A 23,758-nucleotide genomic window follows, 5' to 3' on the forward strand; every position below is an offset into this window, starting at 1 on the left:
GATAGTGTTTTCGCCCGCGGCAATTGACTTGACTGGACGAGCACGGTACGTGCCAAGGACACGAAAGTCTCTCAAGAGCCGGGAGTTTGAAGTCTTTCGAGCACTCGGTAACTTGTTTTCGACGATCTCGTGTATCTGACTAATTTTTCCATATGAAATGAACCCGGTTCCTTTTTTATTTACTAAGCCCTAATAAATATTGGAGAATAAAAATGGTCAAATCGTTGCATGAAAAGTGGTTAATGGCGGAAGTCATCTTCTTTTCGAGCCAAAAATTAGGTACATTTAGACTTTCATCGCTGACAAATTACCAAAAAAATTCAGGATTTTCCATTCATACACAACCTGTGTGAATGAGATATGTATAGTCAAATGATTGTGCTTCCAAAAATATTTCTTCAAGCTGCAAATTGCATTATCCAGATCAGCCTAACTCAAGAAAAAATGTTTAGTCATTGAGCGAATCCTCCATATAAAATGGCTGTTTATCTTTCACTGAATTTCACACTTGACTTACCAAAAAGAAGTTGAAAGTAGGGCCAATTTGCGAGTTACAATACATTAGCTCAGGTCAATGGAGGGAGAGAAATCGACGTTAAAATAGACTTTCAAAAGAAGCGTAAGGCAAATTTTCTGGTCGACTATTTCACATTTGGTCCCTCTGACCAAAGAAAGTGTCTGCACTTTTTATCAATCAAACTATTAGATGAGAGAATCGAACTCTTCCTTAGTCCTTATCTCTAGCTGCGCCTGGGGGATCGATCTCTATCATTCCTAAGATGAAACTATCGCCGAAAGTAAGCTATTTCGAGATGTCGGGAGAGGATCCGTGATGACATCGACTACCTTGACCGTATCCGATTCTTTGTCAGCTGAAAACACACCATATTAGTATCCTTGAAGATTATGGATGTCGCATCGAAGCATTCAAGGCTTCGCCACGATTTTCCACAAGTTCTACGACTTATCGATTACTTAGACCGCGCCTTTCTTTTGGGATGTGCAAGACAAAGTGCTCAAGTGCTTGGTTTGGATTAAAAATCACATTCATTCAGGGAATATGGGGTCTAGACGAAGGGGAAACCGCTGTTCTTGGTGCTAATTGCAATTCACGACTCGCGCCCGTGAATCTGGAATAGCGTTTTGCTTGGCTTACGAAGCGAGCTAGCCATATATTTCACGGGCTCGAAATTTACCCATTTGAATTTGAATTGCTCTTTCAATTTTTTGTTTAAAAATGCGGGGGGCCAACGTCAACAGAAAGGATGGGATCTAGTGACATTAACTTTGCGAAATTAATGCGGTTGCGTGCTTCGTGAATCTCGAACTCGAGCGAACCCGGTTGACTTTGACCGAGGACCGGGGGAGGGGGGGCCCATGAGGAGAACGAGAGGAGCATTTAAGGTTGGACACGGCCCGATCGATGCGCGATCATTTAATACGGCGTCGATTCGGTATTAATGCGCGCGGAAAATCATGGAGCTGAAATCGAAAAGATGGGCACATGGGCCTCAAGTTTCCAATTGATGCTATTGGGATGTGCAAAGAAATTTAGAGTTAATCAATGCTTGAACTCAATCCAAAATCTATGTGATAGATTGTGAATGTGGATATCGCCCGTATCTATCATAAATTGAGTTTGCGTTTGGATGGTGTTCATAATTTATGAAACTCACCATAACTAGTTGGGCCCTTGTAAGCCCAAGCCCATGCCTTTGCCGTGCGTCTGATCTAAGCCCACCACTTCCAGCATTCCGTAGTATCCTCGAGACCATGCGGGGCCTAGCCGGGCCGGGCCGGGCAGATGAATTTTTAGCTAGATCGAGCAGATCATATTTCGGTAAGCGATGAAATTCTCGCGAATTGGCAAATAGGGAAAAAAAAACGAAAAGCATATGCGCACGCGTTTTCGTTCTAGCATTGAGTTTGTCCATCGCTTCATGGCCCCTGGATTGAGGTTTTGCAAGGGGCGAAGCAGAACGCGATTTTCGAATTCCACGAGTTGAGAGAGAAGATTTCGTGCATGTGTTTGATAGATGAATAGTAAATCTTGATAGCTCGGCAGTTTCAAGTTGCATTAGACCAGAAAAGCGAGCCCACGGCCCAGGAGATGTGCAATGCATTGGACATGTGGCTGATGTAACCAAGGCGTCTAGGACAAAGCGTATTAGTGTGATGTCTCAAGAAAGCATTGTGGTAATAAGTTTGATTTGTCTTCTTAGGCCAAGTCTAGGTTATAATTGAAATGATTTTCCCGCCATTCTCCCGATCCTAACGGTGGATGACCTGCTTTTGACAGAATCAAATCGGCAACCTTAGTCCGACGCAATCGGTGAAGTCTGGTTAAGAATAGCATCGATCTCCTTTGCAAGAAGACGGAGAACCTAAAGAATCGAGAATTGGTGAGATGAATCCGAAAAGAACACACTATTTCTTACTGTACACACTAAACAAGGATGGTTATACCTCGAGTTTGCTTCTCTACTTGAACAGAGAAAGAAACTGAGCTAGATCTTGCTCATGCGATAACAGCAATGGGGTCGGGCCATGGACGATAATGCTCGACAGCGACACCGTGGCTAACCTAATTTACTTGGCCACATGGCTTAGCTGCAATATTATTACTGTTACACGGATACGACAAAACCTTTTCCTTTGTTTCTTATCGAAACTCTGAACGTTCGAAACATTTTTTGAAACAGATGTGTTTCTGAAATAAGGTGGCCCGTGCAATAAAAATGGAATCCGTTTGTTTAGCAGAAAAAATTTTCCTCATTTTTCGGTATTTGGTTCGCTTAGGAAAATGAGTCAATGTAAAAGGTTTTCCTACCAAAACTTAATTTCGGAAAAATGATTTCCTCTTTGAAAGAACCGGAAAAAGTTTTTCAAAATATGACTATCAGCCCTCAGACCCAAAACTTTACACTTGGACATGAAAGCCTTAATGTTGGTTCCTGGGTCCTAGCATTTAGGATCAGGTCTCTGGCGGCTAGGCCTGGGTCCATTTAGGCTAGGCCCAGGCCCCCGGTGCCCACGCCCGAGTTCATTGAAGCCGAGCTTGAACTCTTGGTGGCCGTACCCAATGTTTTTGGCACCCAAACTCGGATCCATAAAGGCTATGCCCGGGTTCCGACACTCGAGCTTTGGTCTCGACTCTCAGGTCGGGGTCCACAAAGGTTGTGCTCAAGTCCTCGATGCCCAGACTCGGGTTCTTGGTTAATGACACGTTTGTTCTTATAAAAATATATATATTTTTTAAAAAAATTAAATTTCTAATTATTTTTTAATTTAAAAAATCAAAAATTTTAAATTGTTTTCTTTTCTTCTTCTTTTTTCTTTTTCTTTCTTTTCTTCCTTTTTCTTTTTGCTTCTTCCTCGGCTGGTTACTGGCCAGGGCAACAGCCGGTGAGCTTGGGCTCTGCCAAATCGTGTGAGCTTGCTTGAGGTTGGCGAGCTCTCGGCCTCTGGTGACAAGCCTCGAGCTCGTCGACCCCGTCGCCATGGCCATTGGCCGATCAAGAAAGAAGCAAAAAGTGAAAAAAGAACACATTTTTCGTGAAACAAACGGGCTCTAAATTAGAATGTCATTTGTCGTGCAATATGTTTTCTATGATATCAAAATGAGAAATCTATGTCACGACGTAACTACGCGCGGTGTCATCTCGGATCGACACTATTCACGACTAAAAGTCGGTGTCAAGAACGCCATGCCAATCACACGCCCAAAGAAACTCCGCGGTCCACACTTCCAGAGTCTCGTCGCCTCGCCTCAGAAGAAGTCCCCCCCCTCTTCCCTTCCCTCACGCAATCCCCAGATCCCTCCTCGTTGCCCGATCCACATCGCGCCTCGGAGCTCGCGAATCCCTCCTCAAGATCGTGTTAGCCCATGATTCACGATACGATTCGCATTCCCGTTTCGTGCTCGACAGCTCGAGCTCGGTCGCTGGCACCGATTTCGTGGGCGACTCAGGTTCTTCTTTTCCGCCTCCTCAGATCTGCATTGTCATTATAAATGCGGGATTCCGGGTCTTAGATCTGATGGGTCGGTCCCAGTTCTTGACGACTGTTGCGCAGGCTGCGTGAGCTTTCTGTGATGTTTATCTGACTGTTCTTGAATTTTGCGGAGCTGGGGCGCGGCGGAAATGGAGGTCTCCTCTGGACACTCCCCGAGAATTAAGTTGTCCCGAGCCAAGAGTGAGGGATCTGAGGGAACCCATTTGCAGGATTTGGATATGGAGTCATCCGTTTATGGTGGGTCTGGGCAGAGTCGGGCTCATCAGTACCATTACATGAATGCATTGGAGATCTTGAGGGAGACCGTGCGGATCCTCCGGTACAATCTGTCCAGCTTCATGCTGATCGCGGCATTGCTCATCTGCCCTGTTTCTGCGATAACTCTGTCCAATGCGTTGGTTGATCAGTCGATGCTGAAGAGGCTGACCGTTAGGCTCGTGCTGGTGGCCCAGTCGAGCGGACTCCCACTGAGGCCTTTCGTCAAGCATTCGTGCCAGAAGTTCTCCGAGATGGCAATCTCTTCGGCCATGTGCTTCCCCTTGTTCGTGACGCTGTCGTTGTTGTCGAAGGCTGCTGTTATATACTCGGTAGACTGTACTTATTCGAAGAAGAGAGCCGATTCGTCGATGTTCTTTGTGATAGCCGCCAAAATTTGGAGGCGGATCGTCGTGACTTACTTGTGGACGTGCATGGTCAGTGTGAGTTGCCTCACATTGTTTGTTGTTCTTCTGGTTGCCATTTGTAGCGTGTTGTCTATCATCAGAGTTTTTGAGACTCTGATTGTTTATGCAGCCCTTTTGGAAGGGTTGGTTTTCTCAGTCGCTTTTGCTAATGCCATTATCATTTGTAACATTGCTATAGTCATATGTGTACTGGAGGATGTTTCTGGTCCTCAGGCCTTGTTCCGGTCGAGCTCTCTAATAAAGGGCCAGACTCACGTAGGGCTCCTGATATTCCTTGGGTCGACAATCGGGATGGCATTTGTACAGGGCTTGTTTGAGCATAGAGTCAAGGTACTGAGCTACGGAGATGGGTCCTCGAGGATATGGGAAGGGCCTCTCTTGGTGATAATGTACTCATTTTTGGTGCTTATCGATTCCATGATGAGTGCAGTATTTTATTTCAGTTGCAGATCACATAGCATGGAAGCATCGGGTGTAGATCGGCAACCGATTTTGGAAAGTATGGCTATCTCTGCCGAATCAATGGATATCTAACCAAGTGCAAGCACAGGATCTATATACTTCTATCTGGAAGAGGAGAGTTGCATTAGAAGTTAAGTCCATTGCCATTTGTTATTCTTTAAGCTCTCGTATATTGATTAGTATCCAGTTGTTCCCAGTTGAGCTATTCCATCATTGGTTTGATGTGGAGAACAAAACTAGATGGCTCCCAACCATGTTGGTAGGTAATTCATTCTACTGATTATATTGGTCTTCAGCACACAATGACTCCGAAAGAAAGTTGAAAATGGCAGTCACATATTGTTGGAAATATTACTCTGAATATACAGAATAAGATAGATAGATCATATGAATTTGCTTTTGCACCTTGGGTTCTTTCAAGATTTTCATTTTTGGGTTGTTCTATATGCGACCGCGTACTCAGTGGCGTTGTGTATTTTAAGGCATCAGGCTTCATTAGCTTCAACATTATGCATTAAGCTGGAACTGAGCTCCAATGCACAGGGATAGGTTTTAACTTTCTAGTAGAGAGAATTGCTTAATTTTGAGTGGAAATAGTTTTTCAGCATATGTTGAACATTCGATTATACCCTAGTAATTGCAAATTGTAAGTTGTTGTCACCTTTGTCCTTCATTTGTTGCGAACTTAGTCTTACGATCTTACTCATCAAGAGGAAACAGAGCAAGTGGCTGTTGCAATAAATCGTGATCTAGTAAGGATGGTATTCCTGACTCATATGTGAAGATATCGTAATTGTTTGGGATTCATGACTTTGCCAAAGTTGTGTCATCAAGTTATCTGCGGGATACTGCTCAGTGCTCTTGTCCTTGATGCTTGTTTACAGACAGTTTTGTTGCCACTTTCAGGTGGAAACAGAACAGTTACCTTTGTCCATTATTTAACTTTAAGGTGGTTGTATACAATTCTTATCAGAACGAATCGATGCCTACTTCAAGAAAAAAGCATATACGGTCGAATTACAAGCTCGTAGCCGATTACTCAATAAAAAGCATAACAATTCATAAAGATTTGCCTACCTCGGTTGTTGATGTTTTTCAAGTAGTAGTTTTGCCATTTCTTCCAAGGCCAATGTGAAATAAAAATATCATTAATCTCTTTTGCTTTAGATGAAATTCTTGTATACTCCAATGTTAAGCTTATTCAATTGTGAATTTGCTCTCAGCGACCATTATTGAGCATTGTAAGAGGGAAGAATCTAGAAAAGGATTCGGACACACATGAGCCTATTTGATCGTAATCATTGAATGATGTGAGATTCATGTGGAGCTCACGTGATTGAGAGGCTCAGATTGACCAAGCCCATTTGTGTTGGGACCGGCTAATTATTTTTCCTAGAAAAGAGCTTTTGATGTCAACATCCCCGGCAAGCCCCGGATCGATCCTGAATATCTGGGTGATGGTGTCATTATTTCGTGAGTAACAGCAGCCACATTTTACAAGTCTCAGGATGTGGTACGATGATTTTAATGCAAAATCAACTTGTGGTGGTCCCAAAGATGATGTTAATAGCTGCCAAAGTTGTAGGGATCCAAATATTATTTCAACCACTTCAGTAAATAATGAATGCTACTTCTCACTTCGGGTGCCCTCAAGATTAGGAAAATTTCCACGATATACTTGCTCGAGAATAGTCGGCAAAATAACAACCAATTATGGTACAGTTACTTGTAGAATCATCCGACGATGCCAAGAAAAAGAAAGATCAGTTCATATGATGACCATTGCCTTGATGTCCAAGAAAATGGTACTGTTATTGGTAGTAACAAGTATCAATTTGAGCAAAGCATAAGGACTAGAAAAAACCAGTATCAGTTTAGGAACATGCTTTTACAACAGGGCACTTATCCTATAGGGAATACAAAGAACAGCCCATCATGAGCAATAAACGTTCCTATTATGACCAAAAAAATGAAGTATATCAAAAAACTGACATGCTGACACAAAATAGATGTCTTCGGAAAATCTTGCGATGGCAAGCGCTAATTTACAGCAAACAAGTACCAGGCACAGCACTTTGGTATAAAAGAAGATACCAGGCATAGCACAGACCACTAGGCATACACGCGAGACATACCGCTTGCTTAGTCTCTTGACGGCTTGAGGATATGAATGATGAACTCAACAAAACTCCCCAGAAGTCACCATGATGCTGCTAGAAGAACAAGGCATACGTCACCCTCACACTTCAGTGGAAGAGAGAAGGGGACTGTTCAGACCGTCTGAGTGTACAGAAAACTGAATTGGCAATAAAGCAGGGTCCTGGTAGGCAGTCACCAATTTATCCAAAAATTCCAACATTGATGGATCGTTCTGATCTTCCCTATCCTTCTTTACCAAAGTCTGGAAATGGATTAACCAAAGTGAAATTACATGGGAGGCAAAAAAAATTTATGACAGGATCAATTTAGAAGGTAAGAAAAAAAAAAGAACTTGATTATACTACCACTTGCAGCATGTTTTCTTGTTCTTTTTTTTAAACATTTTTGGCTTCTTTTGAAGGGGAGATTTATTTGATTTTCTGGGAAACACACGAGGCGAAGAAATCCTAATGCAAGCCAGTTGGAAAACAGGAGAACCCTTCTTTAACATGAAATCTGATACCTCTATAAGAAGGTTATTTGGGAAAAAAATAGTGAAAATCATGCGAAAGCTGCATTATTTGTACATGATCCAAGTGACGAATATTGCATTTATTGAACCTAACATCCAACAACGAAGCTATCTCTTCCCAGTAGCAGAAATGCAAACGATAAACCCCAGCGTGTAAGCGTGAATAATATTAACCAATAACACCATACCTCTGCAGAATAAGCAACAAAGATGGGCAAGAAGCGTTTCCGGCAGTACTCATTGAAAAGAAGAGTGAGGACTGGAAGAGGGAATATAAGGGTTGATGCCAAAGAGAGCTTCTTCAATGTAAAGATTCCCACGGCGATACAATGCATCAGCACTAGAGAAAATATCATTGAATTGTGAACTATCGGCCAAAACTTTCCAGCAGTTTCATACTTTGGTTCATAGACATTTAAGAACTGCAAAATATGAGTGCACGTATCAGTGTTTTGCAAATCTAAATATTGATTGCAAAGTGCGGTGGAGTCTTCACGTTGATAAATAATTAACATAAGAAAATTGGGGACGTTGATAAATAATTAACATAAGAAAACTGGGGACCCAGATATTTGATACGAGCAACCCAGTTGGTGCAGAAATGCCTTAGATCATTATCTGGTTAAGAATGTCAAACACAAAGCAATTGAATCTTTCAACGTGCACCCATGAAAAGAGGCATGAAGCTACTCTGTTAAATATTCCATATCAGCCTAGAACTAAGCTGAAAAAGTCCAAAGGTGGAAGCTACAACTCAATGATGAGAAAGTAAAAAGAGATGACCACTGACCTGGTTCCGAAAAATAATATATGCAAGACACAGGTAAATCAGGAGGAACGGCAGGATAAGTGGAGCCAGGAAGAAGTATGTAATACCCAGTAATCCAAAGAAGAGAATTCGTGGGATGTCCCTATGATAGGGAATTGATGGAACTTCAAATTCCTCATCTGTATCTCTCACAAAAGGTCTTTTTAATAGACTCCAAATGAAAGGGATTATGCGAAAGAGTTCTGATGAGGTGCTGGTCCATCCAGATGTGACCACATAAGCTATAAAGAATGATGCCTGCCGAAAAAAAGCATGTATAGATGTCACATTGCAAACTATGACAAGTCTAGATCAACATTTTAAATGGTCACAACTTAGGAGCATAGTGCATTATTGGCAATCTGGACTGACAATGCAGCTTAGTTCCACAATCAGGCGACTCCAGGGGCATGAGCTCCCAAAAGATAAGAGTATCAAATTCGACAAGGCCCACGGGGGAAAATGATGCATTTGCAATAGCCTTAGGCTTGGCCCCGAGTGTATGTTGCTGTATTAAAATGTTCGGAAGGAAGTAGGAAAGCCTACAACCACAAAGTCAGCAATGATATTGACAACTAAAACCATAGCTAATGACTTGATGGAGAAGCTTTGTCAACTATATCTGACCCAAGTTTTCCCACTCGGAGTCTCTTGTCAATGAAAAAGCCAATACTTTTGTATTAGATGCAAGCTATTGAGCAAAAGTCATTTTGCACTTTTAATGATCATTTTAGACTTCGAATGGCATACATTCTACTCCGAAAGAGTTAGACATAAAAGTTTCTTTAGCATCTTCTAACAAATTTTCAATCATATGTTTGTATGCATTCTACTCTGAAAGAGTTATACATAAAAGTTCCTTTAGCATCTTCTAACAAATTTTCGATCATATGTTTGTGTGCAGGACAAGACACTCCTCTAAAATGCCAACTAGAAGTTAATCTTCAAAACCTCCATTGTTACTCAAGCCTAATTTTCCAGAAGACGTTAATAGTTAGCTTGATATCAAAACTACCAATATCAGATATATGCCTAAATGATTTAAAACAACATAAGGCTAGCTCAAGAGGCAATATGTTGAGCATTTTTTACTTGATACGGTTAGTTTATTAGGCAGGTCAAAGTCTGCAGAAAAATAACAATCCAAATAGCTAAAAGCCTATAAAGTAAAAATTTATATCCGGCCATCTAACCATCTTTTACAAAGTTAACAATAATTTTGGAAGGTAGTAAAATTAAGAACCCCAGTAATGAATGATAAATCGGGAACAAAAATAAAAGCTAATGAGTTTGATGTGTCATTTCCTAATTGCTGAGCACAACTATGTCCAATGCTCAGCATTATCACTTCAAATTCCAAAATTGATACATTAGAACACTATGTCCCAGAAAGAAGCAGGCTCACCTGCGCTGGAACTGAAACACCAAGCTTGGCTGGAATATTTGTGGGGTCAAGGAATATGGAGACCTGATATAGAACTGACCCTGAAAAAACCGTTGCAAAAAATATGTTCCATATCGTGAACCAAAGCACCTTGTTGCAAGCACTCCTCTCTATCGCACTATGAGAAATATATCCCTGAATTGAAGAGAGAAACTCCATTATAGGAGGCACAATTTTCAGGAACAGCTGAAGAATGAGACTGGGAAGATAGCCAGTAACCACTTGACTGACAAATGTTCTGCAAGGAAATTTATGAGGTGAGGCTTTGCATCATTGAGAAGTAACACAGTAAATACTGAATTTTCAGCAAACATCAGCAGCGCTAAAAGGTGTGTGTGCGTGTGCGTGTGTGTGTGTGTGTGTGAGAGAGAGAGAGAGAGAGAGAGAGAGAGAGGCAATAAATAACACCACATGTAAGCACAGATGTGCCGGATTAGTAATTTTAATAATGATTACTTACAAGGTTAGAATGCTTTTTAGGAAGGGGAACAATACTTCCAACTGACTCAGGTTAGTCAGACCTTGCACCACTAGAACAGGGATGAGAAATAGTATTGTGAGAAGTATACAGGCAACTATGACAACCAGCTTAGATATCCACCTCCGCATAAAGGATGAAGAAAAGAAAGGCCAGTAGACATCATGAGGTTCAGGAGCTTCCTCTGCTAGCCACTGAGTGGGATCAATCCCTTGTTGCAAGTGAAAAGCAGTTGCAGCAGCATACCTCGAGTTGAAGGAAACAAAGGCAGCGCGAGCTTCCTATTAATTTAAGAAGGAATCAAAAAGCAATAAGATACACATGCTCAAGACGGAAACAAGGGCAGAAATATGTATCAACATGAACAGTATTGATTCAGAAATTTTATTAAATTAGAAGCACTATGCATCAAACCCATTGCTCAAGACGTTAATACCCTAAAAAAAGGTACTACAACATGAACAATATTGATTTGGCAATAACTTTTTCATGTATGGCTGTAATTTAGATGCTACCCATGATAGGATGAGATTCTTGAAAATTTTCCTCTAAAAAGAAAAAAAATTTCAACATTTTCAGGTCCAAAGGGATGGGTTGAGCACAAGTTAAATCATTAAAATTTTGAGTTGGAAACGTACATCAGAACTCAAATCTTCAGCCGACACTCCTCTCCTCTTTTATCTTTTTTTATACTAAAAGGAAAGGTAACACTCCTGTTTTGCAGACATTGGACTTCCATGTGAGAATCATGATTGAAATTCTGTTGCAACTATAATTCCACTTTGTACTGGAAACAATCATATACTCGTTTGAGAAAATTGGTAGCCATGGCAACAACATTTCTTGTGCTATGCCTAATAAAAAAGAAATGAGCGTTGCCAGGATGTCTATTCCCACAGGAGAATGCAAGCAAGTTCTCCACTTGGCTTATAGATGTATGGCAATCATAGTAAGAACGATGATGCGACTTTAGCTTTATAGAAGTTATCTTCCTAGACCTACGCTATCCCTGTTTACATGTAGTACTCAATTGAAGGCAGGATAAGGATCTTTCAAGGGAGGAAGTACACATGATAAGGAACTAAAATTTGTTCAAAGAATTGAGAAATAACTATGCACGTACTTCTCCAGCCAACGAAACTTCAGATTGCTCTAACCTCACATTCTCCTCCAAGTCTTCCAGCTTTTTCTCATAGTGATCCACAAGGTCAACTTTGCGTCCGAACAGACCAAAGCAGCTGTTACGCTTATACTTCTGCTGCGTGGGATCAGCTTGCATGTGTATAAGCCTTCTATACAATTTCTTAGTATCGTTCTAGAGAAAAATGAATTCATAAAGTAAGAGATGGGTTCAGAGACTAATGGCATTAAGGGGAAGACAAAACTAATTTGAATCTGTAGAGGCTCAACTAACCCAGAAAATAATCAATCCCTTGAAGCCACGGAATATTTCGCACATAAGAATCAATGAATATTACCCATTAACCTAAATATGACATACAAAATCCGAGCCCGAACTTCTGTGGTGCATGCACTTATGGCAGCCTCTATTCCCATGTAAACATATGAGGGTCGTAATCATCTATACCATGAAACAGATTTTCGATGGAATGAAGGCACACATAGGGCAGAAAGCAAAAGCACTGAACTCACCTAAAAATTCCCCTACTTACCACCAATGGTCTATGATAAAGCTGGCAAATACGGAAAAAAAAAGGACATGGTTCCGTGTGACTCATATATATGTCATGAAAAGCACAAAAAGCCAAGATTACTCAATCAAGCGTGCTAGAATTGAACACATAGGTAGCTTGATCCCATCTAAAGAAAGCCGGCACAGTAATTCTCCTTCGCCTAGAAAAGCTATAAGTCAGATGGTTTCATCATAACCACTGGAGCCTGTGAGATTTCCAACTCCTTTGGAAAGGTGCTGTATGCTTTTCTTTTTTTTTTTCAAATGAGAGCAGCATCCTTAGTCTGTCCATCTATAACTATGGTTGCAAAAGGCCATCAGTTTAATATGATAAATACTAGTCAAACTATATCAGAAGTACTATATTCCGTATGGCTCTGGCTGCAAAACACAATCTCCAGATCTCTGGGAACCAATCACAATTTCAGAGTGGATACGAGAGCTATGACAAATTCAGGCCAACTTTATATCATACAGATGTATCAAGTGAAATGGTCCATCAACCAACTGGCTGGGCTTAGTGGTAAAGGGACGCCTGAGGGTGAATTAGGTCCATGGCTCAAGTTCAAGCCTACACACTACCAAGTGTAAAATATAATCATGTTTGGGTCTTTCACACGAGTTTTAGCTCACATCTTACCCGATTCATGAGATTAGTAGTATTAATCAAGATTATGTGGTTTAACTAGTTAAGGTGGTGGGCTTCCTTGTCACTGAAAAAGGAGTAAGCCATCCTCGGGTATACAGCTAAGGAAAGATGATAAGAAAGATAAAGTAGCTCAAAGTACTTACAATTAGGTTTCGCAGCTTGTTGGTCCGTCGAACGACCATGTGACACAGATATGTAGATGGATGATATTCTCTAAAGAATCTCTCAACACTATCACTGACACTGCTTCCAACAGACACAGGGATGCTCCGCACAAGGATGGTGAACTGATGTGGTTGGGGCTTAGAGGCATAAAAGTAAGCTATCCTTTTTGATGAAACATAGTTGTATTCCTGCAATTACATAGACTACTTTAATATTGCTAAACTTGTTCTCATAATATGCCACATCCTTCCCTGAGAACTTTCATACACTTCTAGGTCCAGACAGAAAGGTATAAGAAATTAAATAATCCCCTTAATGACCAGTTTGCTTCTCATGAGATGATTAAAAAATCAAGCAAATAAGACACAATTTATTTGTCATTTGCCTTTTGATATGATACTAAAAAATTTCATGTATCATCAGTTATCGCAGAGCATAAGAAGAAACTTTCAAGGATAAAACCTTGGAGCTCACATAGTACAGTAGAAAGCAGACAAATATCGTGACAACGTAAACTGCACAGAAGTGAACCCATAACCTGCCAAAGAAATAAAAAAACCAAGGTTATGTACTTTTCACAAAACTTAAAGTTTAAAACGAGAAAGAGAATTTCTTTAAGGCGATCAAAGCATAGACGTACAAGATAGTACATCTATTAATAATTAAGATGTACTTGCCAGAAAGGCTTCGTGTTTCAGTCAAATTTCTCTCTCATACTCCGATCAGGTCTTCACCTAATAACTTGACCAATTCATTACCAAATAAACCTTAATGAAGCTTGCTACTAAAAGATTTGACACAACTGAAGAAGGTGACAACCTAAAGATGATGTTTGGTCAGTTAAGCTTAATTTCAGTATTTATGCACTAGATAAGTCAAGGAAGTGTGCAAAAGAGGGTTCCAGCTTATATAAAAACCCCACAAAGCAAGGACCAAAAGATCCGAACATGATATGTTTTAGGTTCTCCCGCACCTATAGGATATTTGACATATCATGTGAACCCAAAGAAAAACTAGAAAATGCAATAGCACAGTACAAGCAAGGAATTGCAGGCTCCCATACATTATGCTAGCAAGTTGCGCAAGAAATGATAGAAAAAATCCGGCTCCAGTAGTAGCAATAAATTACTGTGGACACTAAAAAGGTGGAGCGCATGGTGAAAATTCTCAATTCTCAGATGTAAATGGAAGCCAACTGAGAAAAAAACAGATGATCAGCTAAGGAAGATTTCAGGTATGTAGCCTCACAAAGGAAGATGGTGTACGGAGTGATTGATGTTCATACTTTTTAAATTAACGAAAGATTCAAAGGCTTACGAATTAACAGCGATAGCAAAATAAAAAGTAAAAAAGAAGCAGAGATAGAATCTTCTCCACATCTGAAATTTATACAGGACTTGATTAATTTTAAAATTCAAGTTAAAGATATATAACAGGTAAAGCATGAAATAATACTGGGCATTAAGAATAGATAAAGAGGAGTTAATCTTTCGCATAAGAGATGATCCATCCTTGCAACAAAAGTTGATGACTCAGTGGTGTCAATGTCGAACTAGCGACAGGGCTTGAAATTCTTGATATTACTGACAAATAAAATTTTCTCAGCCCAGGAAGATTTCCCAAAGCATTCAACTATGGTCAAAGTTATAAGGATACGAACAAAAATATCTAATCATTCTTCTCTGTTACGGGTCATAAAGACTAACCAAAAGAAAAGATGAGCAAAAGAAAAAGTACCTGTTTGATCCATTGTTTACATTTGATATTGTAAATACATCTAGTGAGTTGTTCGAAAAATTGACAAAGTCAATATCCTCAAGCTGATCGCCCGTGCAGTTTATTGGAAGAAGGATGAAGACTCCAATAACCCCCGCAAATGCAAATACTCTCAAGCTGTAATATTCAGATCAAAAGTAAAATTGTATCAGGTAGAGCCAACGAGGTAAGTGAATACATGACCCAGAGAAGCTAGTGCACCAATTACCATAGCCACAACTCATTAATTAATGGAGACAAATATGAACAGCAAGAAGAAAGGCTAACAAATATCCAATGTTCAGATCAAACTTCTCTCATCCCAGTCACTTCTTTAGAGAAATTCTATAATAAAACTGCTTTTTTAATTGTTTCTTTGTTTACTAGAGCTTATTGTTTATACTTGATGCTCTGGCATGATGGATTTTCTCCATACACATCATGTAGAAGAAGTTAAAAAGCATTCCCCTCAATCACACAGAGAGGGATGTATTCCATGAAATCAGTTATCCAATGAACACGACAAATGAAAACTCACAATCAGTCTGAATCCCGAATGACACATTAACAAGGGTTTTAAATCATTATATAAATCAGAAGAAACATAAGCAAACTTTCAACTGTCACAAATTAGCTTCTACTCTCATGCGGAATTCAATTTGAGATATGCTACACAGAAAGAGATCCTGCTCACTACCCATTGCACTGACCCTAATAAGCTGTGCAAGGAATCATGAAACCATCAAATCTTCTCAGGAATTTTGGGTAAATAGGTCTATTCAAGCATTCAATGTTGGAATGCATCCACTATGTCACCTCAGCATAACTTAAGACAACAGGGCTGAGAAAGGGAGGGAATGCAAAGAGAACTAAGGGATTGACACCTGCTGGCTAGACAGCTTTACCTATAAGAATCAGGAAATACTTACACAACATAATACAGCTTAAATACAGCTTCAACATGGCCTCAGATCCTTCCAATAAATGATACTTAGATGAGGCTAAACCAAAGAATAATTCAGCCTTCGGATTCAAATATCCAATTCAGAGGAGTTGCTACTATCCATGACTACTAAATAATCATGAAGCAGCAAGGTCATAATATTAAGCCAAAATACTAGTGCTCTTGCTTACAGACAGGAAGTAATCGAAGAAGTAAAGTAAACCATAAAGATGGCGTTAAGACTTAAGGTTATGGAGCCTGCACCAGTCATGGCTAAATCTCATGTGAAATGGCTGAGGAAACTAAAAAAGTTGTTAAAAAGGTTCTGTTTTCTGAATTAAGAAAAATGTAAGGATGACTTCTTAATCAAGAGGAACACAAATATTTCAATCCTCCACTTGGAACATTCAGCAAGCAGGTTCTGTTTGTTAATTCTATTTCCTCTAAATCGTGTCATTTCCCGCAGGAGATATTTAGCTGTCTTACTGAATTCTAGGCATCTTTCTATAACAGTTCCCACTGTAAGTTTGAAAGTTTCATCATATCGACTTTAAACCAAACAGAATTCAGATGCGTCACTTCCACGGGAGAAATGGGAGGGGAAGAACATCCTTAAGCAGCGTCTTTGAAGCACTCAGCAATCCTTATTACGAATAAATTCTGAAAATGGGCATCCTCATTCCAGCACTAAGAGAAACTCCCAAATCAAGTAAGTGATACCCATCAAAAGAAAGACAAAGAAATCGGGTTGAACTTAGAACTGGTGACAAGAATGCTCGTATCCCAAGAGCTTGAATTACCTGAAAATAATAATCCGCATAAATACGACAGCATCCAAGCCTGATCTAGATAATAGTTCCTCTTCAGAAAGCTTCCATGCCTTCTTCACCCACCCCGGAGAAGGAAGTAATCTCTCTAGGTTGAAATGGCTTCTCCTTTTAGATTTCCCCTCAGCTACCAATCGCGGTATATAAACTTCATAGTTACTTGGTTGCTTTCTCAGGACTGAGTATAGTATGAAGAATAAAAAGCAAAGGCCCGTATTTATTCCAACGGAGGTCAAAAGAGCAGATACAAGCATTTCTTTCTTATTATCCCAACTACTTCAAAGAAAGAAGGGATAAACTGCTAATTCCTGCGAGTTAAAAAGTAGGAGTATTAGAAAAAAAACATGAAAAGGAAGCACACAATAACACACAGAGAGAAAGAGATGTAATTTTGCATTTCAGGGCTTTAAGCTGCAAGAACATAGTGCATCTCTGAAGCACGTGGAATTACTCAAACGCCATCTTCAAAATTTTGAAACTAGATCTCGATAAATAGAACTCGCACACGACAAGCAAATCCGGGTGCACATAATAAATTTACATCCTCATGTTTCAAATTCGAAATCCCTGTATATTGCAGTGAAGAACATTAACAGGAAGATGCATCCCAAAAACAAAGCCAACAGCACGTTAAGTATGTATGCCTCAATCAACCAACTCAGTTCAAGCATGTAACTTTGCAGCTTAAACTGGTAACGTATTCAAAACTCCTGGGGATGATCGCAGGAGAAAGCAGAGTTAAGGAAATGAACCCCACTTCGCGTCTCACTCTAAAACATTCTGCGAATCTAACAACAAGACCACGAACAGAGATCGGGAACAGTCGCATATTCATCAAACAGCAAGCAGGGAAACGAACAGGAAGCATCGAACCTGGTGCCTCCTTCCAACGAGAAGCTAAAACGAGAAATGGGTATATGGGGACCGCGTAGGATCTGCTGCTAGCACCAGTTAAGGTAGCTAGAGATTGAAGTGGCACCTGCTTATTAATAATTGGTAGCCCAGATCAAAGCGACCGGACAAAATGACCCAGAATCTGATGTAACGAGAAGAGTAGTTAGTCGGATAGAGCTATACATATGCCTTCTTTTACACGGTAGCAATCTAAAACAGGTGAAACCGAGTGAAGTTTCCCCCTTGCAGCTCGGTGAACACACTTCTCTCTCTTTCACTTTTGCTTTTCTGTCTTCTTGAGCCAAGAAAGAAGAAAAAGAACAGCGACCCAATTTCGTCGCGATGCGGTTAGTGACAGAACAGGTCCGGAGGCTCGACGGGAACGGGTCCTCGTTTCTCGACCGATCTTGACGTGGGGAGATGGCGCTGGCCGATTGGTGGTGGTGGTGATGATGGGCGTGGCGCTATATAGTTTAATGTGGGTGGGGGGGGGGGGGGGAAGACGGGTGGTTGCCGAAGTCGTCAGCAGCAAAAAGTTAGTGGCTGAGGCCAACGGCTAGTCAAGCTCGTCATCACCACGCCACGGATGGGAGGAAGGGGATCGCGTCGCAGCTCCGGGAAGGAGAGCATCATTACAACAGCTGAGTTACAGCTGAATTCCACGTATCTTTTGAGGGGCGTTGGGCCTCTACTTCTTCTCGGAGAGCACGTTGGGCCCAATCTGTCGACCACTGGACCGTATCATTGGGCAGCCTGCGGTTCCATGGGGCTATCCAAGCCCAGTAAGCCCGAAGTGTAAACGGGTGGACCTCGACAATAATAACTTTTTGATACCGCGAAAAATCCCAAACCGGTATACCTGTAACAAATTTACCCAAAACTAAGTTTTTGACCATCAAGGACCCTGAACTCGTAACACTTGTGACAGATTTACCCTTTGTTAAATTGGATTAATATCGCGAAAAATCACAAACTGGTAAATCCGTGATAAACATAGGGGTAAAACCCTAAACTGATATACATGTCAACTATCACGTGTCATCAAACTCAACAATTTGACTGTAAAATTTAACGCAAACTAATGAAGGGTAAATTTATCACAGATGTACCAGTTTGGAGTTTTTTGTAGTGAAAAAAATTAGTTTTTGGTAAATTTGTCACAAGTGTACCAGTTTGGGGTTTTTTGTAGTATTAACTCGACAAATTAATATTTTGCTCGATCATGAGTGAGCTTGGGTAAGAATTTCTAGGCTCGGGTTTCCATTGATTTGATCTTCTAGTTACCTCATGAGCGTTGCACTATCACGGTGATAGCGCCTCACGGTCATGGCAAATCACGAAAAAGCTGGCTTCCTCGGCTTCAAGCTAAGACTTTGCGGCTTGTACGGCGCTAATTTATACTTTTACAAGACTTACCCAATATCGCATAAATGATGTACAATTAGAAACATACCCTTGCACCCACCATCCCACCTCTGATTTCACTCTCGGCATTTCTACTCGGGTTCATTACCAACACAATACTATTCGCTCTTATAGCAACTTGCTTGTGCCTACCTGGATTAAAAAACATGTCGTGTTAGTTTGAAACCACCCGAGACATACTTATCGGCACGATAGCCCCAAACATTGGCAATGTAAGATCAGAGACACATCCAATGGTCAAGACAAGCAATAAATATACATTGGTAAAAGAAAAAATCGATGCGCCCTCGATCCACGCAATATCGTGTTCTTTAGAATGTGCATCTACTTTGATCTCCAATATAGTTTCAAATCGATATGCTATTCAATGAAGTTGAAAGGCTGTGTGGTGTGTTTTTCTATTTTTTGGGTAGCAAAATTTCAGTTGAGCAACTCCCATATTTGTCCTTAGATGGAAGAGACACAAGTGAAGAACTATAAAAAGCTTACAAACTGTTTCTCCCCAAAATTAAATTTATCCGGATTAATTTTATTATTACTTTTTGTTTGAGGTTCGTGCACTTTGGCATTTTCAAATTTAAACAATTGAAACAATTGTAAAAGAGTATAGAATATCCACATATAATTTTTCGAAATCCAGATGATATTCTGAATTTTGTCAGATAAGCAAAATATTATTTTTTGACTTTAATTGAACCGAAACAAGCAAACCCTTAAGCTATTAGGACTCGGATCAACAATATATGCTTAGTACATTAACAAAACTAATATGATAAATTCGCACATGCTTAATAAATAACGACGTAAAATTATTAGTAAATTACTTAAACTCGAAATTAACTGAGGCTTTTTTACTTCAGTTTTCAATGTTAAGTGGCCAATGAGAGAGAGAGAGAGAGAGAGGCCTTAGAGAGCTTATGTGGCATAGTCATAGAAATCTCAAAAATGCCAAGTGGAATTTTTCTAAAGTGTGTGGACCGACTCGCTTTTTATTATAAACTTTTCTCGGAGAGTTTGCTTTGTTCAATGTGTGCCCCGTCAATGCTCGCGCATAAAATCCGTTTTAAATCAATAAATGCTCGAATAAAAATTTGTCACATCGTTCGATATGATTTTCATCGGAAAAAAAATCTCAATAATGGCTAGCACCAAAAGGACAAAACGATCAATTTCTACGAAAAAGATATTTTCTCTCTCGACAAAAATATCATTCCAAATAACACCAAAAACGTGCGCTGTCGGATTCAACTGGATAATCCTTCTTTATTCACTAATTTTTCCGGTTCTCTTTTTTTTTTGTTAGTAAAAAAGAACTCGTGTGAATATGAAATATCTATTTTAAAGACATTCAATGACTTTTTTGGCGAAAAGAAGACCTCATTTCAATTAACATATCTACCCAAAATATCGAGTGGTGCCATCACTAACAATAAATGATCCATTTTATTCACGGAAAATCAACTATCCGAAATAATATCTTTCTTGAAAACGATGATTTAGACAGTTTAGGAAAATGGATCAACAAATAAATTTCAATAGTGATCGGGCACATATTTTATTGATGATGAAAATATTATCCGGCGACTAATTTATCCAAGCGATGCAAATGATTGTTGTTTTAAGATGATATTTTTCAAATGACTGATTTTTCACCGACGTGCGCCAATCAAGAACTTTGTTAACGAGTTCCTCGCGACACTTATTAACCAACTAACGAGTCATGCTTTCATGGGACCACCGTAGATGGTATCGAGTTTACTAGACTCACGTGGTACTTCTTCGACCATTTATCAATCTGATTCCTTTTTTCTCTCTTATGTTGACTTGATTAGACATATCTTTTTCATGGTCGAGGAAAAGTGACACTAATCCTCCGTTTGTCTCGCAAAAAAATAAATAATGTGAAAAATATTTTACTAAAAATATCAATTATATTGCTCACAAAATGAATGAATGAAATTTTTTTTCATCGTTCGCAAAAGTATTTTGATACAAATTATTATAAATGATGAAAATATTTTTATTGGCTAATTATTATAAGTGAAATAAACGAACATTTTTTTGGAAAGTATTTTTTCAAATCATTTATTTTTCGCGAAACAAACCGAGTCTAATATTAATGGCATTTTTAGTGTAATTAATGGCGATTAATTCTGTTTATGATTAACTTTGACATAAAACCGATGCAATTAGTTTTGCAACAGAGAGCCAACATCCGAAACATTCTCGGACCAAAACGGATCATTCTTTTGCCTCCTCTGCTCCATATCCATGGCGACCGGCGGCGCCAGAGCACCCGGCGAAGAAGAAGAAGTGGCCGTGGACGACGAGTGGCAGTACGTTCAATCCGCTGATCCTCCGCCGTCTCTCCGCTTACCTCCCTCTTCTTCGAGTTCCACCCAATGGGACACCACCGTCGCCGTCGCCGTCGGCGGAGATGACTTCCTCCAACTCCAACGCCGTCGCCCCTCCTCTGTCATCCCTCCCGTCCACCACCAAGGCCTCGACCGTGTCCCGCCGCCGCCACCGCATAAACCCACTTCGCCTTCCTCTTCCTCGTCTCCTTCGTGGCGGTCGCCATCGTCATCTTCTTCTTCCTCTTCGCCTTCTCCTCCCAGTGGGACGGAGGACGAACCGCAATCGCCGCCGCCGAGTCGTCCGCTCGCTGCAATTCTCAGGTCCGGCGCCTGCGGGATTGCTTCGAGGGTCCGCCACTGCGCGCTCCTCGTGGGGGGTTTCTGGTCGTTCAGCTCGGCTGCTGCGGCGGCGGCCGGGGTGGCGGCGGCGGTCCTGCTCTCGTTGGCATACGTGAGAATGCAGAGGAAGAGGTGGCGGTGGTGGAGAAGGGACAGAGTCCCCGTGGAGGCGAGCGAGAACCGCCTCCGCCTCCTCATCAAAGACAAGGACCAGGTAACGAATAGGGACTTGCAAATTGCAAATTGCAATCTCCTCGTCGCTCCGCGAATTCTTGATTTGCATGATAGAGCTGATGATTCCAAGCTAAAAGAATTCACCTGGGTTTGCCTCTGTGTCTAGCTGTAATTGCTTGAGAATTCACCTGGGCATGCCTCTGTTTCTAGCTGTAATTGCTTTCTCTTCTGGTTTTTCAAGGCTTCACAGATTCATGTGCTTCTTCAGCACGTAAAATGAGGTAAGGAACTGTAATTGCGAGGATGGGAAATGAAAGACGTTTTAGTTGTTTCTCAAGTAAAGGGATTCACTTGGGATTTGTTCTATTTCAGAAAGAGTTGTTCAACGTCAAAAGATTCAGATAACTTTATTAAGCTCTTGAGAATTAGGATCTGCTGGATTTTGGAGCGAAACCAATGTTAAAGGCAGCGAAACGATGTCGATCCATATATGGTTTCTGAACAACTTATCAGTTCAGTCAGCAGAAACTACTTGGATCAACAAGATATCCAGGCATCTAGTTTCCAGTCGATACGAAAAAAGAACCGAACTTTTCTTGGAAAGATGTCAAGAACAAGCAGTCAGCTGCACAATTTGGTAGTTTGTGAGTTGGGCTAACCCGAGCTATGGCTCGTCACCTGTGCATAGCCGATGCCTGTTCGATTAGAGTTCATTCTTCTGTAGAAAAACCAGAGACTCTTCGCCGAGTGAATATTACGGTTCGAATAACAGAATCCAAGTAAAAGGGTCAGAACATCTCATAGTTGAGCTTCAGTGAGAAGTCTGTCCGATTTCTCATATGCTGTAGGGCTCCCTGATTTATGTATCTACTCGGATAGCTATAGCTCGAAACGAGAAATCACGAACTGCGATCCACTTTGTTAAAGATGGAACTCGATGTTAGTAGTGAATATTCGGTCATGTAAACTAGGCCCCTTTTGTACAGTTAATACTACAATTTGAGGTAACATTTCGCCTTCCTGGAACTTTTTCATTGTTCTGCATTGCTTCTTGCATCTAGTCGTACAGAAACATCCGCCTCTATTATAACCACTGCACTGACCCTGGATTGATCTTTTGGATTGCGCAGAAGATCAGCCAACTCTTGCTTCAAATTGCACAGATGAACGAACTCATGTTAGCTCGGCGACGGGTTCAGGTGCTCCGAGTCGGCGATTAATGCTTTCGATCTCTAGTAAGTCATGACTCTCCGGTGACCCGTTCCTCGAAGCCATGATGCTCCAGCCGCCTTGAGAATTGATGTGAAAATGCAAGGTTTTTCGGCTTCCGGTCAATATATATGTATGGAGGGAATACACACTTGGAACTGCTTATTAAGTCATGCTTCTGTAAAGACAATCGGTGACTGCACCAATATATATTATTGTTGTCTTATCCGTGGAAATTCCTGTCATTTTGCTATGCTGAATGGTCTGCGTAGTTTATTTTAGGGAGAAGTATATTGAAAGTGTAATAAGTTTTAAAACTTTCAGAAAGTGTAATTACGTCCTGAACTTGTCATGAAAATGCAATTGAATCTTAAAACTTTTTTTTTATTTTTAAATTTTAGTTCTTGAACTTTTTGAATAAAATATAATATCATCCTTCCTTTAAAAACGTACACTAATGAAAATTGTTGATGTAGTTGCTAACGTCGATTGATAGTTAAGTATAAGAGCTGGCATATGGTCTAATCCCTCTAATCTGTCGTGATTTCTCCTAATCCTTCTTCTCTGTTTCTTTGCTTCATATAATCAGGATTGTGTATTTGGAACCCATCCTCTTCCCTCCTATCTCCTCCTAAAATATGTCCAAAAGCTCATTTTGATCCTAACTCGATCGTGAACATGTGAGATCTCTAATGCAAGTCATACGACATCAAATTCGAAGTCGTGAAACCTCCGATCTGAGGTCTATGACCTCAAATCTAAGACGCA

At 40.5% G+C, this 23,758-nt stretch overlaps 3 protein-coding genes across 9 annotated transcripts; 2 read left to right on the top strand and 1 right to left on the bottom strand.

The window, feature by feature from the left end:
- The first annotated feature begins 3,620 nt into the window (after positions 1-3,620).
- On the top strand, positions 3,621-5,819 carry LOC115671780 (uncharacterized). Of its 2 annotated transcripts, XM_030593420.2 has the most exons (2): positions 3,621-5,027; positions 5,141-5,819. In XM_030593420.2, exons 1-2 carry the CDS (start codon positions 4,143-4,145, stop codon positions 5,153-5,155), a joined length of 900 nt encoding a protein of 299 aa, XP_030449280.1. In that variant the 5' UTR covers positions 3,621-4,142; the 3' UTR covers positions 5,156-5,819. The 2 variants fall into 2 exon arrangements, with proteins under 2 accessions (XP_030449280.1, XP_030449279.1); XM_030593419.2 differs by having other exon boundaries at positions 3,625-5,819.
- Positions 5,820-6,952: 1,133 nt separating this feature from the next.
- Positions 6,953-17,935, bottom strand: LOC115671779 (CSC1-like protein At1g69450). 4 transcript variants are annotated; one of them, XM_056309342.1, is made up of 11 exons: positions 17,572-17,933; positions 16,566-16,900; positions 14,805-14,960; positions 13,542-13,605; positions 13,046-13,255; positions 11,684-11,875; positions 10,543-10,841; positions 10,044-10,320; positions 8,621-8,896; positions 8,019-8,252; positions 6,953-7,560 (listed from the first exon to the last, which is right to left on the bottom strand). In XM_056309342.1, exons 2-11 carry the CDS (start codon positions 16,844-16,846, stop codon positions 7,399-7,401), a joined length of 2,151 nt encoding a protein of 716 aa, XP_056165317.1. In that variant the 5' UTR covers positions 16,847-16,900; positions 17,572-17,933; the 3' UTR covers positions 6,953-7,398. The 4 variants fall into 4 exon arrangements, with proteins under 4 accessions (XP_056165317.1, XP_030449278.1, XP_056165318.1 ...); XM_030593418.2 differs by having other exon boundaries at positions 17,466-17,933; XM_056309343.1 differs by lacking the exon at positions 11,684-11,875 and having other exon boundaries at positions 17,466-17,935.
- A 3,190-nt stretch (positions 17,936-21,125) lies between these two features.
- LOC115671908 (uncharacterized) lies at positions 21,126-23,226 on the top strand. 3 transcript variants are annotated; one of them, XR_008815979.1, is made up of 4 exons: positions 21,126-21,821; positions 22,032-22,062; positions 22,154-22,425; positions 22,912-23,226. XR_008815979.1 is itself a non-coding variant. In XM_030593588.2 (2 exons), exons 1-2 carry the CDS (start codon positions 21,183-21,185, stop codon positions 22,999-23,001), a joined length of 729 nt encoding a protein of 242 aa, XP_030449448.1. In that variant the 5' UTR covers positions 21,126-21,182; the 3' UTR covers positions 23,002-23,226. The 3 variants fall into 3 exon arrangements, 1 of the variants encoding a protein (XP_030449448.1); XR_008815978.1 differs by having other exon boundaries at positions 22,032-22,425; XM_030593588.2 differs by lacking the exons at positions 22,032-22,062; positions 22,154-22,425.
- Positions 23,227-23,758: the final 532 nt, after the last annotated feature.

This window comes from Syzygium oleosum, unplaced genomic scaffold (assembly GCF_021117445.2).
Source record: "Syzygium oleosum isolate NSW1041296 unplaced genomic scaffold, Sole_v2.1 Sole_v2.03, whole genome shotgun sequence".
Taxonomy (NCBI): domain Eukaryota; kingdom Viridiplantae; phylum Streptophyta; class Magnoliopsida; order Myrtales; family Myrtaceae; genus Syzygium; species Syzygium oleosum.